Source organism: Tachypleus tridentatus, chromosome 6 (genome assembly GCF_004210375.1).
Source record: "Tachypleus tridentatus isolate NWPU-2018 chromosome 6, ASM421037v1, whole genome shotgun sequence".
NCBI lineage: Eukaryota > Metazoa > Arthropoda > Merostomata > Xiphosura > Limulidae > Tachypleus > Tachypleus tridentatus.
The window spans coordinates 44009500-44028181 of record NC_134830.1 but is presented as its reverse complement, the minus strand read 5'-3'; the positions used below and the strand labels follow the sequence as shown (position 1 = coordinate 44028181).

Below are 18682 nucleotides of genomic sequence, written 5' to 3'. Positions count from 1 at the left end.
TAAAATCATGTACACGAAGCTGACAAATCTTGATCCCATCGAACATTCTGTCTTATGACCACACAGAAATTCGATTATTCTGAAATGGATGTTACCATCCACGAGTTCACAACATAGCAATTTTAACCAAACTACTGTTGAAGTTTCAATAGGTCAACTATGCACATCCGTAACAATCAGATTTTCATCACCTTTACAGTAGAATGGACTATTAGTGCATATCTACAGTATGTCTGTGATTAGGTGATCATACGTAACTCCACATAGTGATAAATTAGATTCCCTTTAATGTTTGTGGAAGAATGAAATTCAGTTTGCTAAATCTGCAGAGTGTGTTAAATAAACAAGTACTTTCAAAATGGTATCCTTCAGAAATCGTGTAATTCATAAAAAAGTGAAACTTCTTTATCTCGATTCCAAATAAGGTAAAAGATACAGAAAAAAGATAAATCGACCAACAGCAGTGTCTGCTCCCATCTGTATCAACGTACTTTTATCATATATAAAAAACGACAAAAAAAACACACACAACCACCCTTTCCTCTTTTTTGTGTTCTTTTTCTTGAAGTTTTTTCTATTACTCAGTCTGAGAGTGTATTTTTTATCCACTTGCAGGATGATGACAAGCGTAACGGGAGAAGAGAAAGAAGTGCTTTATAATGATGCTTAACGTCTAGGATGAGGAGAAAAAAGAAACAGAGCAAGCCAACAAGTTACGACGTAGTGAAGGCAGTAACAGCTGGCTACGTGCGTGTTTTTCTAAACCTAGCCTCAACTCCTGTTCACGGACAGAGACGTCCATCATCTTTTTGACTTTTCATTTTATAAAACATCAAAGATATTTAATTGTACTTTTTGGTTCGCTCAGGAACTTGACAGCATTATGTTGAGTTCCTACTTCTATTATGGTACTGGTACAGACAAAGACGAGTTTCTTTAAGTTTTTGCAATCCCTTTAATGGCTTAAATTGTAAATACTGTATGAAAATCCTGGTACTTACGCAGAGCTAACCTCAAAAAGCATCCTATCACAGTTAATCAAACGGCGCCTTACACGACACGCGAACTAAACACCAGGTCAAAGACCTCCAAAGTTCAGGCATAGTTGTCCCTAATGAAGAACTAGGAAGTCAATCAAATGGAAGCACACGCTACTTACACAGCTACTCATAATCGAATGGTGGAATTGACAGTTACTTTTTCAACGCTCAAATTTGAAAGTGCGGAAGGTGTTTTAGAGTATATTGCAGGTAGGTTCGAACTTTGAATTTCGACGTGGAACGCTAAACGCAGAGCCACGCTCGGCTTAAATAAAGCGTTATTTGGCTTCCAGTCAGAATACGAAGAGATAGATAACCCAGGATTAGTTAGTCGAAAGCGCATTTCAAAACAGTTTGGTGTGGCATAGCGTTTAGGGTACTTATAATGTAGGTCCTTGAGCCCAAGATTCATGGAAATTTCTGCAAAATGTGCTCCACACTTTGGGACTAGAGAAAGATTAAAAATTGTCAGACAGATCCAACGGTTCAATTAAGCAATAATAGCCCAACAGATGGCAGTGAGTGCTTTTGGCAAGGTACCTTCCTTTAAACTCATCAGTTCAAAATTTACACACGGATATGTTCAAATAGTCCTCTGTATATTTGGATAAAAATTGTAAAACAAACACAACAGCAGTTAAAAATGACAAAACACTGTACCTCTTATTTCACTTTTTTTAAAAAAAGGGAAAAACTATCGATAACTAATTACGTGAGTAATTTCAATTAGAAATAATGAATAACTGAACAATACGGAAAAGACAATGAACTAGCGTGTATTTGTTTGTTTTTGAATTTCGTGCAAAGCTACACGAGGACTATCTGCACTAGCTGTCCCTAATTTAGCAGTGTAAGACTAGAGTGGTTAGAGTTTGTTATCACCACCCATCGCCATCTTTTGGGGTACTCTTTTACCAACAAATAGTGTGTGTGTTTTTTTCTTATAGCAATGCCACATGAAGCTATCTGCTGAGCCCACCGAGAGGAATCGAACCCCTGATTTTAGCGTTGTAAATCCGGAAACTTACCTCTGTACTAACGGGAGGCCCAACAAATAGTGGGATTGATCGAACATCATAACGTATCCACTGATTAAAAGGCAAGAGCGTTTGGTGTTACGGGGATTCAAATTCGCGACCTTCACATTGCGAGTCGAGCACCCTAGGCATGCGAGATATTATTTAAATAAATCAAAGACTTTCAGGGGCGACTTCTAGGTTTGTAGTTATGCTCAAAGCTACACAATGGGCTATCTGTACTGTTCCCACCAAGAGTATCGAAACCCAATTTTTAGCGTTATACATACGCACGCACACACACATACTGCCGAGCCACTGATGGTTCAATATCAAAATGAAGGACATGTAACGATATAATCTCTTGCAAGGAAAATTAAATTATACTTAAAAGATATCAGCTACCCAGTGACTATCGAAACCCATGGTGGGCATAGTACAGATAGCCCATCGAGTAGCTTTGTACTTAAAAATAAACAAACTCATTAACGTTGAAAAAACAGTTTGTAACTGAGTAGTAATTGCGATCCATGTTTCATTAATGTCTTAAGTTGAAAGTTTTACTACAATTTTCAAGCCATATCTTTTACCTTTGTTATAAAATTTAAGAACTTGAATTCGATGACAAAGATAATTCGTAATGGTTTTATGTTAACACTAAGCGTGAGCGAAGAAGGCATGACATATCTGCTGTTCCTAAACATAAATAATTATTACCGCTGGTTATTATACCTGAAAATTAATAGCAAACTACCTGTGCGTATTTCGGTTTCATCCAGGCTCTAACATTTTCTTCCAAGTAATGCTGAGCTTGCTGAACAATCGGTAGCGAGCTCTTTTCTCCACCTTGTAAAACAGAACCGGAAGTAGATGTCGTTGTGCTCCCGGAACTGCTGTTTCTTGTTCTTCGTGACATCCTTAAAAAATATAACGGAAATGTACGAAAAATCATAAAACCTATATGGCAATATCTCCTGCTCTTATATATATGTATGTATATGTATCAGTATTTGTTATGCCTAAACGTATGGTGCTGTATATAAGTTATAATAATAAAAACAAATGGATTAATACAAATGGAGAGACAAACAAGCAATGTAGGTAATTAACATTGCTTTTCGGCCCGGCATGGCCAAGCGTGTTAAGGCGTGCGACGAACATGCTCGCCCTTTTAGCTGTGGAGACGTTATAATGGTACGGTCAATCCCATTATTTGTTGGTAAAAGAGTAGCCCAAGAGTTGGCGGCAGGTAGTGATGACTAGCTGCCTTCCCTCTAATCTTACATTGCTAAATTAGGGACGGCTAGCACAGATAGTCCTCGAGTAGCTTTGTGCGAAATTCAAAAAAAAAAACATTTCTTTTTGTTTGTTTGTTCTTTTCAATTTCGCGTGAAGCTACACGAGGGCTATCTGCGCTAGGTAATTAACATTAAACGTTTCTAAGAAGATAAGATATTGAAATATTCAAGCCATTACGTAGATATAATTTAATTCATCTTACACGTTATTTTAGTTTCACTTGGAAATTACAGAAATAAATATTATGTTGCAACAAATGTATTTTTTTTATATTATTTCAGTTTTCTTCTCGTACGTGTACTGCGCTCACGTGTTTATTATTATTTCTCTTTATGAAAAATCGAAAGTGTGGTAACGCTTCTTTACACATAAGACTTCAGTTTTCCTGCAGACCTGACAATAGTTTTCTGGTGATTGTGTTATTGTCGCTTTCTTTCCCATATCGAGTAAAACCCGAGTGATGCATGTAAAACAACTGAACTTATTTTGTCAGTTTAAGTGTTCCAGTTTCTTCCTTCTCTTCGATACAATAATATTCTTTATTCGTTCCGGAATATCTCTTTACTAGTTTATTTTCTGATGTTTGCGTTACGTATGTATGAATAATGCGTTATATTACTGTGGTATTCGCTCCTGCCTTCAGTTACTTCTTTAGTTTCGTAATGTTTGAATTTTTTTTTGTGTTGAATTTCGCGCAAAGCTACACGAGGGCTATTTGCGCTAGCTGTTTCTAATTTAGCAGTGTAAGAAGGCAGCTAGTCATCACCACCCACCGTCAACTCTTAGGCTACTCTTTTACCAACGAATAATGGAATTGACCGCACATTATAACACCCCCACGGCTGAAAGGGCGAGCATGTTTGGTGCGACGGGGATTCGAACCCGCGACCCTCGGATTACGAGTCGAACGCCTTAGCACACCTGGTCATGCCGGGCCAAGGATGAAATAAGTATCGCATTTCCCCTTATAAACATTACACCTTTTAACACGGTAAAAAGTCTTGAATAATCTGAAGATAATAACTATATTATATTGATTCTATACCCTAAACGTATTCAGTTTCTTGTTGTTGTTGTTCTTTGGCGAAAAATTTGCTCCTTAATATGACTTAAAATGTAGTGAACGTACCTTTGCCTTGTAAAATGTATACTGAATCTGGTTGGTTGTGCTTTGTTTCAAAAAATGTTCTAGTTATACTTTGTCTGATATATTTCTTGGTTGTTTGAATTTTCAATGAAATCACGCTAATATACGTTCACAGTATGTTTAGTTTTGTCAATCAAATACATTTTTTTTCATTATACATATGTTCTTTATCGTACACTAATTGAATTTATCAAATCTACATACACACCTCTGTCCTAGCTCTGCTTATAAGAGATATCGAGATATTAATTCTGTTATTTTCATATGAAGAAACATTTAGAGAATGAAGCAGAAACCGTCTTGAAATGTTGCCTAGAATCATAAACACATCGCTGTTAAGGGGAGGAGATGCCAGGATGATAACGAATGTTTTTATGGCGTTCAAACAGGATAAGATTTTACTAAAATTACATCAGTAAAAGCAACAAAACTTTTATCAGAATTACATCAGTAAAAGCAACAAAAGTAGATTCTGCTACAGGAATCAACATTAACAAGAATTACTCCGCCATAGTTGGACTACGTTTTATTCCGCTTAGCTATATTTTCTACTGTGTTTATAATTATGGCCTACAAACACGCGCAAATAGCGTATCAGTTTCTTTTCCTCATACATCTGAGATAATGCTTGCTGATTAACTGTAATCAAACTGAGAACTGTGGAAGAAGAAGAAGAAAGTGTTGTTGTTGTCTTCCCAATCATACTGAAAACTGGCTGGGAATAGGCTTAGCTTTTCTTATACCCGCAAACTAATAATTAACATATGACAACAAATCCAGCACCTGCCATACTTTAGTTAAACAGGACAACGGTTATATTGAAATTATTTCATGATCAGTTTGTATTTAGGAATGTTCTGTAGTTTGGATATTACGTACTATATGCATATGTATATAATAAATTTCGTCTTAAAATATCGGATGTTTGCTATACGTCTGCAACATTAAATGCTATTATACGTCGCATAACAGTGGGATAATTATATTCTAGTCTGTAGTATTAGATTTGTACAAACAAATTATTAGCGGGTGGGGCGGGGGTAGGGCGTGCTTACAAAAACAGTATCCGCCCAGAGATATTTCTTCACTCACTAAGACGTGTATCGTTTTGAATATTGCTAGATTTTTCACTTTATGCCCAGACGGTTTCAAGTGTAACATTGTAAATGTTAAAGTTTCTTGTCTAATCGATGAATTGTTCAAATAAATTGGTTCAAATAAATACAGGTGTATTTCGTGCTCGGTAAAGTAAATAGTTGTTCAGCGAAAGTAGCCGAGGTTATTTGTATTCCGTAAGCATAGTTCACATAACTCTCAGTAAACGGCGCCACATGTTTTCATACTCTCATTTAATTTGTAACTCGTACTCCCTCATTGTAACTCTTCATGAAATAAAAATGCTATAACAGCATCAATATCCTTTTGTTAATATTTAAAATCTAGCTAGCAGTGTAGAAACTTGTTTCGAAAGAAAGCAGCACCTATCTTGTATTTTAGTTACTGTTAGTGATTCATCAGGTGATAATTAGAAGTTTTGTTAAGTTATTGATACATTACATTCTCTGCTGGTCAGTTTCCACGTAAGAGCAGTCTATTTTCAATGCTTACAATAAACACATTTTCTGGCTGCTATTTTCGTTATAGTAATGAATATATCTTTGAATTCTTAAATTTGTAATCCCAATGGCTCAGCGGCAAGTCTATGGCCTCATAATGCTGAAAATCAGGTTTCCGTACACGTAATGGGCACAGATATCCCGTATTATTTATCTTTATGTTTAACAACAAATTAACATTTAATTTGTTTATCTTGCCACGATAAACACCAAATTTGCTTATTTATAGAATGCTATCAATTAGAAGACAATTATAATAAGAGTCTTTTTAAAAAGTTTTAGCATTGCAGTACTTTGGTCAATGTTTAACAGCATAATATTTAAGGTGAATAATTATATTTGACTGCAATTAGAAATAAATATTATTGTACTACTTTGGTTAATGTTTAACAACATAAAAATATAGTGTGAATAGTTATATTTTAATATAATTAGAAACAAATATTATTGCAATACTCTCTTTAACGTTTAACAACATAAGATTTTAGTGTGAATAATTATATTTTAATATAATTAGAAATTATTATTATTGTAATTAGCTTTGGCTAATGTTTAACAACGTAAATTTATAGTGTGTATAGTTATATTTTAATATAAATAGAAACAGATATTATGTTGCTCTCTATGGATATTCACAATTTAGGCGTTTCGGTTTCCAAGTGAAACGTAGCTTTTGAAAAGCTTGCAAAATAATTGTACTTGTTTTTAGTTAATTTAAACAAATTACTTTTTTCTGACTGTAAACTTAGCTTTGTGAGGAAAGAACTATATTTTCATTACAATACAGACCTTTTTCTGAAATAAATTAAATAACTTGATATATATATAAGGCTGATAATTAAGATTTCGTGTTTTTTTTTCGTATTGCGTTAGTTGTTCTATCACGCTTACATGAAACAATGTTTCTTTTGAAATACATACACGGTTTTTCTTATTCTCTTTATGTATCTGGCAAGCAAACAACGCATACTTAGATAGATTACGTTTCAATTAAAATAAACCAACCATCTCATTGTATAGCTTTAAGCTTTACTACTAAATAAAAAAAAAACACCTACTCTGTGTCATTTTGGTAAACTTTAACACCAATATGCTATTATATTCAACTGTATTCGTGTGACAAGTCTGTAACTAAGGTTGACGTTAAGTTTTTAACTACTTACTTTAAAACAACATTATTATTTTGTCTACGAATAAGATGTTTGTGGAATTCATTTGTTTTTAAGATTTTTCAGTTAGTTTTGATTCGAGTGTGCGATTTAGCAACTCTCAATGAAACTTATTAAATCTATCATACATTTTGTTTTTAATAATTAATGCTTACCAACTGCCTATAATGTGTGCAGTCAAGTAGATGAAACAGATTAGATAGCGGTATATTTACAGACTTGCAAAGTTAAAATGCCGGGTTCGATTCTCCGCGGTGGACACAGCGGACTGTCCATTGCGGCTACGCTCTATACAAAACAAACAAACTGACGAACAGTGACGTTAATCTACATGAACATACGTATGAATGTAACATTGGACGTTACGTGAATTCTCTCTGAAAATTCAAAAACGTAATTACAACAAACTGGAGAATTGAAATTCAAAGACAGATTTGCAGAAGAATTCTATAATGCTTTTAGTTTCATTGGCTGGTGTATCTAAGTACGACACAACATCTGAATCTACCGTAAGCCTCAAGACAATAAAGAACACATGATATAAACATTGTTTGTTTTCCACGACAAGTGATGACGTTCTTGGTTGAAGGTTCTTTGAAAATTGCTATAATCATATTAATTACTATCCTTTAGCTGACATAGACGTTCTTTTTTGTGTGTCTGTCTTGTATTTGGTTTCTCTGCTTTTACGACCTTCTATTGGCTACTTTATGAGAAACGTACAATTTTGCTCTCCACTTTTAAGTGCTCTTGTTGTAACTGAAAAAAATGTTAGGACAGTAATTAAAAAAAGGCACTAAGCAGCCTTCTCCCTATAAATATATGGTTCTTTCATGTCAGCATTAACACCCCACCCATGTCCAACCTATAGTTCCAGTCTTCTAGCTGTGTTCATTATTATTCTCATGTCTGCGACGCGGGATACATACATGAATTTTAATTTACTAGTACAGGCAGACAGACGGTTCGGATACGATGTGAAATTCATAATGCTTCCTACAAATTAAAAATCTAGCTTTGTTTAGAAAGAGAAAATATCCTCTTTGGAGAAATTGGTTTTATGTTTGTTTTGAATTTCGCGCAAAGCTACACCAGGGCTATCTGCGCCAGCCGTCCCTAATTTAGCAGTGTAAGACTAGAGGAAAAACAACTAGTCATCACCACCCACCGCCAACTCTTGGGCTACTCTTTAACCAACAAATATAGGGATTGACCGTACCATTATAACGTCTCCACGGCTAAAGGGGCAAGCATCGTTTGATGTGACGAAATTCAAACCCGCATCCCTTAGGTCACAACTCGAGCACCCTAACCACCTGGCCATGCGAGGCCAATGATTTTTCTCGTCAAAGCAGTGATATACATGTTATTCAAAAACAATTTTTACAATGTGTCTACTTCGAAGAATTTGGGCGAAATTAGCAAACGTTTGTTTTTCAAAATGTCGTTCAAATCTTTATAAGCAACTGATTTTTTGCTGCATTTATCGATTGTTTCTTTTTAAAGTTTTCTTTAAGATAAAACACGAGTATCCAATTTTAAAAATTCGAGAACTACATTGTTGCAATTATCCGCAAAAAATGACATAAGCCAACGCTATACTGCATTCAATTAGCTGTTTTTAACATACACCCATCATTGCCCGAAATAGATAAATACTATTATTTTGAGTGCAATAGGTCTTTTAGATATTCTTCTCAGCCTTACGTAAAGTGTACGTAAAGTGGTGCTATTGAGACTTAGCACAGCAATGCACAGAACGTATGTGAATCGTTAATTTGTACATCTCAATGCTACGATGCAGATTTACAATAATGGCATAATTTAAATAACGTAGTTTGCAACTGTACACACTAGTTCTGGCATCAAAACGTCTGATCGTCAGCGACGCTGTTACGTAACTAACTGCTTTCCTACATATAAGATTTGAAAGTTGTACTTCTCGTTATAACTCTCCACAGTTAATAACAACAGCTTCACTACCAAGCCCTTTCATATGTCCATTAATACAGAATTAAAAATTATTACTAAAGAAATATACATAAAAAATTGTATCAAAACCTGTCATAGATAGATTTTATTTTTTGTTTTCTTACAAATCAGATCATTCATACACTAACAAACCAATAAAGGAAAGCTTATTAACTCTCTTACATGGAAAGTTGTTTTTAAGAACTAATTACTTTTCCAATTGGGTTCTTGTAATTAAAACAGCATACTTCACTCATGAGGATTGAAATCCTAATTACTTACACTTTAAACAAGGTATTTTCAACAGATCCTTTTCAATCATACGTTGTCTTATTTTCTGTCTATAACAAGCTAGTGCTCCCTACCTGGAGTTCCGGCTTGTATTTAATTTTTCTGTTCTTTATTATTATTGCTACGTGTTACTCACGCTAACTGCCTTATATGGCGCTCTCTTAAGACAGATTTGAAATTCATAGATGTTAGTATCAGAAAAAAAAACAAAAAAAACCTTCAACCCACTATCTGCATGCAAGTTTCAGTTTCCAGTGAGTTCAATAAATCTATTTCCGTGTAATTAGACAGTCTGTAATGCATAATAGACTTCCATTTGTGTATATACCTGGAGGCTATCGGTTGAGCTGGTGATTCTTGTGGTAGGCAACAGAGTGAAGTAACGGGAAACATTCAGTATAAATGTAGACTCAATTAAAGTTACAATTTTCAGAGTTAACACAAGCGTTTAAAATTTCTACATTGTAAGGTAATAAAAGGTAAAATAATAATAACTTCTATAAATGTTAATGTTAATTTAGTGCTTGAGGCTGCTGGGCCTGGCTGAGATTCAGAGAAAGAGAAACTTATGTACTTGTTTGTATAAACACAAAGCTGCACAATGGAAACAATCTACGTTGCGCCCACAGCAAAGCTCGAACCATGAATTTAGTATTTTAAAGGTTAAACTTACCGTTGAACCTCAGTGGAGGTGGGGGTATAGAAAAAAAATGATACGAAAATTGTTAAAATTAAAGTCGTAGTTCTTGATTGCAATTATATATAAATGAGACCGCAGAAAGAAACGATATTCATGTTTCTCTTTGTTGATGTTATAGAGTTGTCTTGGTGGCGAAATTATTTTACAAAACGTTGGAGAAAAGGAAAAGTTGTATTTTTTTTTTCATTATCAGTTGAGTTAGTTTAACTGTTATAGCATATACTCAACTGAAAGCTGCTACGCTACTTTTAACGAAATAAGGGTACCAGCGAAAAAAGAAAATAAATATTAAGTCGTTTTTGTAGGGAGAGTTCTAAAGCATCAGTCTGTATTACACGGACAGGATGAGTCTTCATATTAATTAGTAGCAGTCAGAAACTAACTTAGTACTCATGTACGTTTTTCTGCCTAAAACAAAAACAGGCGAATTACAGGAAATATATTGTTGGTGTGGTCTCAAACTAAGATTGATGGTGCTCGTTTTCACAAGCATATAATCAGTGTTTAACGATTTAATAGCTGTATAAGCTGTTACACTAAAACAGTGTCCATTCGAAGCCAAAAGAGTCTGTAGCAAAATTTGTCTGAAGTAATTTTCATGATATTAATAAAAGTGAAGGAGAGACGATAAATATATGTGTGTACTTTACTTCAACTTGACTTTAGCTTTGTTTAACCTAAGGGCTCTTGTGATCTGTCTATCTCCAAACCATATTAGAAAAATTAGTTCCTTCATTAGAAAGGCGTAAACTGGACCTTCAATAGCAAAGGTTTTCTGGATGCCACTAAAAGTGGCATAAACTACTTCCCAGATAAAATAAAACTTTCTGAGACTGTATAAAGTCACAAGGATCTATCTGAAGACAAAGAAAGCTATTTTGTCTCCTGGGGACAAATCTGTTATTCTGGTCCTTTTGTTTTCTTTGTGTAATTACTCAATAAACTCTCTTTCTCACTCCTTTCATAGTAAGATTTGAAAGGAATCGTCATGCGTTGCTCGTCTAAAGATTACAATGTTTCTGAACGCCATAATGAACTGCACAACCTCGTCGCAAGTAAAATGGTTTGTATTGAAACATCTAATGAATTAAAATACAAATTACACTTTTTGAATATTTATTGAGACTATTATATATTACAGAGTTTAAATCATCAAATAAAGAGAGCAGTTTAACACTTAGAAACAAGGTTAGTTTGTTTGTTTTTTTTAATTTCGCGCAAAGCTACTCGAGGGCTATCTGCGCTAGCCGTCCCTAATTTAGCAGTGTAAGACTAGAGGAAAGGCAGCTAGTAATCACCACCACCGCCAACTCTAGGGCTACTCTTTTACCAACGAATAGTGAGATTGACCGTCACATTATAACGCCTCCACGGCTGAAAGGGTGAGCATATTTGGTGCGACTGGGATTCGAACCCGCGACCCTCGGATTAGGAGTCAAACGCCTTAACACGCTTGGCCATGCCGGGCCAACTGGGTTAGTATAAATATAATTTCACGAGAAATTTTGATATCTTTCTGGTGTTTTAATTTCGATACACCTTTCATAAATCCAGAAATAAAAAAGTCTAGTAACTGAATTTTTTATTGGATTTATTCGCGTTTTGTGAATTTCCTTAATACATGAGAATATCCTTATTTTTATTTTTAAGACGATTAGAATAAAGCAAATTTAACAACCTAAATATTTATATTTGTTTACGTTTAAAAGTAATTTATGACTTTTGTTCCCGAATCCCACGCGCCTTAGCATGTCTTGATTCACTTTAATCCTCCAAGATCAGAAGCCTTTACATTTCTTGAGCAGGCTTACAGAGTCATTTGTTATACCCAGACATTGCCCAGACTAAGCAGGTGACGTGTCAATAAAACCGAATACATATGCACTTCTTAAGTCTCATTAAAACTCCTACCTACCAACTGCTCATTCATGCCACTACTTTCTCTTCAAGCGGTCTGAAGTTTTTCACCCACCGATAAATCATTAGATAGAGATGGTATTAAAAAAAAACACACCAAAAAACATGCACATGTTTATGGTGATCAGATATTTCAGATAAGCGCACAAAACAAATCAATAAAAAATAAAACATTAGTTCACGTATTGTTCATCTTTTAGGTCCCTCACAAATTGGAAACAAAAATAACAAGAATTTAAAATACTAGTAAAGAAACACAACATAGAACTACAGTATGTTCTGTTATCAGGTGAGTGGGTGGTCAAGTGTTTCTATAGACTCATTACGAACATTGTCATTATGGTGTATATCCTGTACCGCTAGAGCTACCGGAAGGGTGTGCTCGTGAACGGGCAATAAATGTGAACTATTGGTCGGAGTCTCATTTATAACAAGACAAACCATATCATCTGGAACTTTATCTTAGGTACCTGGTTGAAGCAGAGAACTACACCCTATTAGTGGCGTGATATGAACATTCGCCTCGTTATTTTAATGTTCCTTCAACAAGAGCTCGAATGATAAGACCTCGAAAATGTGTCATACCGATGTATTATTATCAGTTCTAAAGTGTACGATAACACACAGCTGGAATAGAGTAAAAATAATAAAAAACACGACTGATTTGTAAGTTTTTTATTACCTTTTCTCCTGGTTGTATTCTATTTTTAAAAATATGATCCAAAGACGTTATTGACTCGTGTTTTCTTTCACGTTCTTTTGTCTTTTTGTTCTGTTTCCTGTGGTGTTACGGTGTCGATGTGTTTCACGTAATACTACGGTGCCAATTTTATTCTGTTTCCTGTGGTATTACGTTGCTGTTTTTTTTTATATGTATTCATATGTGATTTGCGGCAAAAAGTGAAAATAATTTAACACGTAAATGTACATTAGTTGTGGAACACACCAAGAAAGTATAGGTGAATAACTTTTGTTGTTTTTAAGTTAAGCACAAGCTATACAATGAGTTATCTATGCTCTGCCCATCACGGGTATCTAAATTTGGGTTTTAGCGTTGTAAATCCTCAGACATTTCGCTGTGCAACTGGTGAGCACTTAGTACTGACTACCCAATCACTCACTTACGTCGTAAAATCTACACTTTAACTGTCACAAAACAACACACTAAATGTTTATAATATTTTATGCTAATTTACAGAATAAATTTGTTAAACTATGCTTACATTACACATAAAACATAGTTACAGTAATCTCAGTATGCAAATTAACTTAAAATAAACAACTCTGAAAAGTAACACATATTCAGTCATTATGACGTCAGAACCACAGCTAAAGCTTTAATATATTATATTATTACATAATATATTATTATATCGGCGCTTATTTGTCATGTTAAAAATGTGCTATAATTGTAGTATAAATGCACTATAATATTACTATAAATGTATCATAATTGTACTGTAAATGCACTATAATATTACTATTAATATACTATAGATGTACTATAATATTACTATAAATGTATTATAATTGTACTATAATATTACTATAGAAGTACTGTAATATTACTATTAATGTGCTATAAATGTACTATAATATTACTATTAATGTATTATAATTGTACTATAATATTACTATAGAAGTACTGTAATATTACTATTAATGTACTATAAATGTACTATAATATTACTATTAATGTACTATAAATGTACTATAATATTACTATAAATGTATTGCAATTGTACTATATTTATACTATAAATGCACTATAATTGTGCTATGAATGTACTATAATTGTACTATAAATGTACTATAATTGTAATATAAATGTGTTATAATATTACTATAAATGTACTATAATTGTATTATAAATGTACTATAATATTACTATAAATGTGCTATAATTGTACTATAAATGTACTATATGTGTACTATAAATGCACTATCATTACTTATTCAGATTTATTTCACAGTATTTTAGCTTTTCATTCATTTAATAATGACGTTAAGTACAAACTTAATATTACTTTTTATAAAACAACGAATTATAGCAATTAATTTGCTAATTTTGCCCTCACAAGTTGTGAGAATAAAACTGTTTCCATCCTACTTCTTTTGCGAAATAATTACAATAGAAATCAAAATTAAATTACTAGAATTACCCTCAACAAACATCAAAACTAAACCTTTCAACAAAAATCAAAACTAGAATTACCCCTCAACAAACATCAAAAACTAGAATTACCCCTCAACAAAAATCAAAAACTAGAATTACTCTTCAACAAAAATCAAAAACTAGAATTACCCCTCAATAAAAATCAAAAACTAGAATTACCCCTCAACAAAAATCAAAAACTAGAATTACCACAGCCCCACAACATTTTTCATCTGCATATGTAATTTGTTTTTCTCGTACCATTTACTATACATGAATGATCTGTGGATTGCTACGGTTACAAGGTTGCTTGAAATAAGGCATCTCATTTATCTTAAAATAACACGTTGAATAGTTCTGAAAATACTGGTATAATTTTTTATTATTTTTTTTAGAGGTTGAAGCCGCAAAAGAAACTTAATATTACTGACTATTAACCCGATGAAAAATAAGGACCATCCAAGGACAATGAGGAAGATCAAAAATACACGCTTGATATTTTATACAGTATTACATGTATTGGTAATGGCACCGCTACAAAACAGTATAGATTACCACAAGCGGCGTTTATTAACAACGCCAAACGATCATACGTCGATTGTTAAAAACTGAAAGGTGTATTTTCACAAAGCGGCACGGAAACCACAGATGTGTTACGTTTACGTTTAAAAGTTTCCATTAACAGTACTAAAAAGTCAGTGTGAAAGTTTTAGGTGGTGTACATTTAACGTTTATGTAATCAGAGTTGTTCTTTTCGACTTTGACTTGTAGTTCGTATTTGTGACAAACCTACTAAGATTATCTGCCGCTGTCCCTAATTTTGAACTACTAAACCTAAAAAGGAAGTCGGTCAGCAGCACCCTAATATTCACCGTTAACACAAGGGACTGTCCGTAACTCTTATAAGACACTCGAAAGTTAAAGTTTGGGGTATATTTTGTGTTATCGCACAGCCCAGAACTGTACCACAAGACCGACTCGTGTTCCCTCTGCTCGTCATTAACGTTGTATATGAAATATTAGTACACGCTGTTCTTTACCTTTGTTCACAGGTTCCTGTTAAGAATTGCTAGTGTAGTCTCTTCTCGTTGATTCTGTGTAATAAGCAGATAAATTGAATAAAATATTAATTAACAATAAATGTGGCTAAAATAAATTAACGAGATAACGTTAAATTTTGTTTCATTGTAGTTAAACGGAAAGAGACACAATGAGCTATTTGTATTTTGCCCACCACGCGTATCGAAACTCAGTTACTGGCCTTGTAAGTCCGCAGATATAGCGCTGTGCCACCGGTAGTCTAATGCTAATATATCTATAAACTAATTCTGATGTGCTATGATATATGTAAAATTAACAAATAATTACACTTTACAACGAAACAGTTGTTTTCAAGCAAATTTACAAATACATGCAGAACCTTACATTAGGCTTAAGGCATCATCGGTACTCGAAATAACAGTTATAATGTGGTTAGCATATCATTATACATTCTTCTTTACTTCACTCAGAAGGTATTCTTAGTAATACAAAGCGTAAAAAAACAGTTTTTGAAAAGAATTAGAAACTTAGTAATAAGCATAATTTGAATTGTCTTATCTTTAAATCTTTTACAACTGAATATCTTTTCATTAACGAACCTCAATTCGATATTTTTACCAAACTTATTTGTCTAAAGAGAACCAAAAATAGCGAAAGTTTGTTACATTTACCTTGTTACTTTTTACTTTTTATTTATAAATATTTCACGAATTAACTGACTTTTTATTAATCAACAAAGGGCATTTAATTATATTTAACTCTCCATTAATTATCAATCATGTGTTTGATATTTATCGCCATCTATTGTGAGGGAATGACACCATAGAATTTTAACCGACATATCTCTCCAGCACGCGTTTTAGTGATTTTGAAAATACAATTTCAAAATCTTTTTCTCTATTGTGATTAAATTATATCGTACGGTCCTTGAAGCTCTAATAATGACCCAAATCTGGTTTAGCTCAAGTGTCTGAGCTAGAGTTGAGTAGCACGCATGTGCACAACCTACTTTAGTTGCTTTAGGGTACTGTTGAACGAACTGCGAATCCTACACAGGTTTTATTAGGACTACCATAACGTATAGCTTTCTTACAGAAGAAAATAACAATAAATGTCATCATATGTTTTATTTTTCTCTTTTTCTTTAAAAAATCGAACACTTTTGCTTCATCATTGAATTATTCATAGTAATCTATTAGATTTTTCAAAATATCTGGTCTTTTAAAGCGATTCTTATCAGATCTGTAGTCTTCCTCAGAAAACATTCAAGTGAATGTTTTATCAGCCACCAGAATGGCGGAGAGCTCCACCTATATGTAATTGGACACAAGCTCCTTTACAAGTTTATTTTCAGTTATTATATGTTAGCAAATTAAATTTTGAACACGTTTAAACTTGTATCTTGCTTCGTATATTGTTCTATATTTTATATTTTAATAACAAAATTTGATTTGGCAGATTATGTTTTTAACTCAGCTCGTATATAAATTACAATCACTAAAAACATCAAAAGCAGTCTGGCATCTATTGCGCATGCTTAAAAGAAGAGTGTTGATAAGGTCTTGAGATATCCTCGACCGTTTCTTTCTAAAGGACTTGTTTCCATGGGCCATCTGATAAAGTATTGATCGTTTCCTAATATTATTCTATAAAAGTTTTATGTAATTCGCTCATTCAGTTAATCCTACCTTCTACGAGGACCATGTTGAGCATTATTGTGTGATGGGGGCAGCTGACATCATTGAGTGGACTGAAATAAGACAGAACCAGTTATAACCAAATATAGAAGTGTAAAGGGTTGTAAGATGTGATTCTCATAATAAGTAGTACTGATTGTACCGTTCCACAAATTACAATGATGCGTTTGTTCATCAGTTGTCATTCATGGTCACGCCACACTTCTGTCCCCTTTGTGAGAGTTATGTGTATGGGGATATACTTGGTTTCATATTCCTTACAAAACCATATACGCCTTTAAACTTTCTACAACTTTAAGCTCAACTATCTTCTGAAGGTAGTAATGTTCAACTTTTCATAGGTTCACTAACAGGGTTCCTGCTGTGAGCACAATGAACACCAATGGCTATGTGGCCTACAGCTAGGAAAGCCTTGTAATATTTGTTTTCGATTGCTTGTATACTGACATGATGGGCAGTTGCAGCTGCGAACATATGGTTCAGTATCAAAGCAAATGCCTTATGAACGTGAAGAGGCAGAATAAACACATGTATAGCGTTTGTCTACTGGTTTTATGTACGATATCATGCGTTGTGTGACAAACTCTGCCATTGTTCTGGAGTCATTTCATATAATGTTAATGACACTCTGACACGCTTCTAGTTAACTTGCAAGAGTCTGATGTTCTTGGCCGGCTTCCTTTTATTCGATGGATCTCCGGGCTTCTTCCTCAAAGTTTACGTATGATTCGTAAAGAATTAGAAACACTTTCAACTCTGTTACTTTCTTCAAAGTAGCAAATAAGACAAGACTGCTTAACATGATGATGTATATGTTGAATGCCTAATCAGATCACATGACGGACCATCATATGTCTCATATACGTAAATATGGACCAAATATGTGTGGTATGCGCGATTCTATGACGATCGTGTTTAGTTGTTATCAATGTAACACAACAATTTCCGATTATCTTTGTTATTTATTGGCTTGTGCGGTTTACTGGCAAGTGCTGTCGTAAACTGCACTTAGTACCATCTGGTATTACAAACTAAAAGATAACCAGAATTCACCTGATATATTTCGGTTTTTATTGCCTCTTAAAATACATTTTAATGCGCAAAGTCCCCGCGTGTGTTCGTTAAAAATAAACACGTAATGTTGTAAGCAATTAATTTTAAGCTATTTTCATGTTACTTGGTCAGTTGTATTTGGAAGATCTCAATGTAAGAATTAAACTGTTTAAATTTTATGTTTTTAAACATATTTTAATACACACTATATATATTTAATGTATTTCCAATTAAATATGGTGTAGCAATATATTACCTTATCATTTCTAATATTGTAGTAAGGACGTCAGAGCTGTTTTCAAAAACAAAAATTATACAAAAACAATGTTTTTATTTAAGTTAATAAAAATGGCTAGGTGGATAAGGCACTCGACTCGTAATCCGAGGGTCGTGGGTTCCAATCCCCGTCCCACTCAACATGCTCGCCCTTTCAGCCGTGGGGGCGTTATAATATGACGGTCAATCCCACTATTCGTTGGTAAAAGAGTAACCCAAGAGTTGGCGGTGGGTGGTGATGACTAGTGCTTTCCCTCTAGTCTTACACTGCTAAATTAAGGACGGCTAGCGCAG

General features: G+C 33.9%; 1 protein-coding gene across 4 annotated transcripts in view; it reads right to left on the bottom strand.

Annotated features, from left to right (window-relative positions):
- LOC143252357 (uncharacterized) overlaps positions 1-18682 on the bottom strand; it is a 93442-nt gene that overhangs the window by 60304 nt on the left and 14456 nt on the right. For all 4 annotated transcript variants that reach the window (XM_076504350.1, XM_076504347.1, XM_076504348.1 and 1 more), the window contains exon 2: positions 2811-2973. In XM_076504350.1, the coding sequence (XP_076360465.1) occupies positions 2811-2972 (162 nt within the window). In that variant the 5' untranslated portion in view covers position 2973. The remainder of the gene's footprint in view (positions 1-2810; positions 2974-18682) is intronic.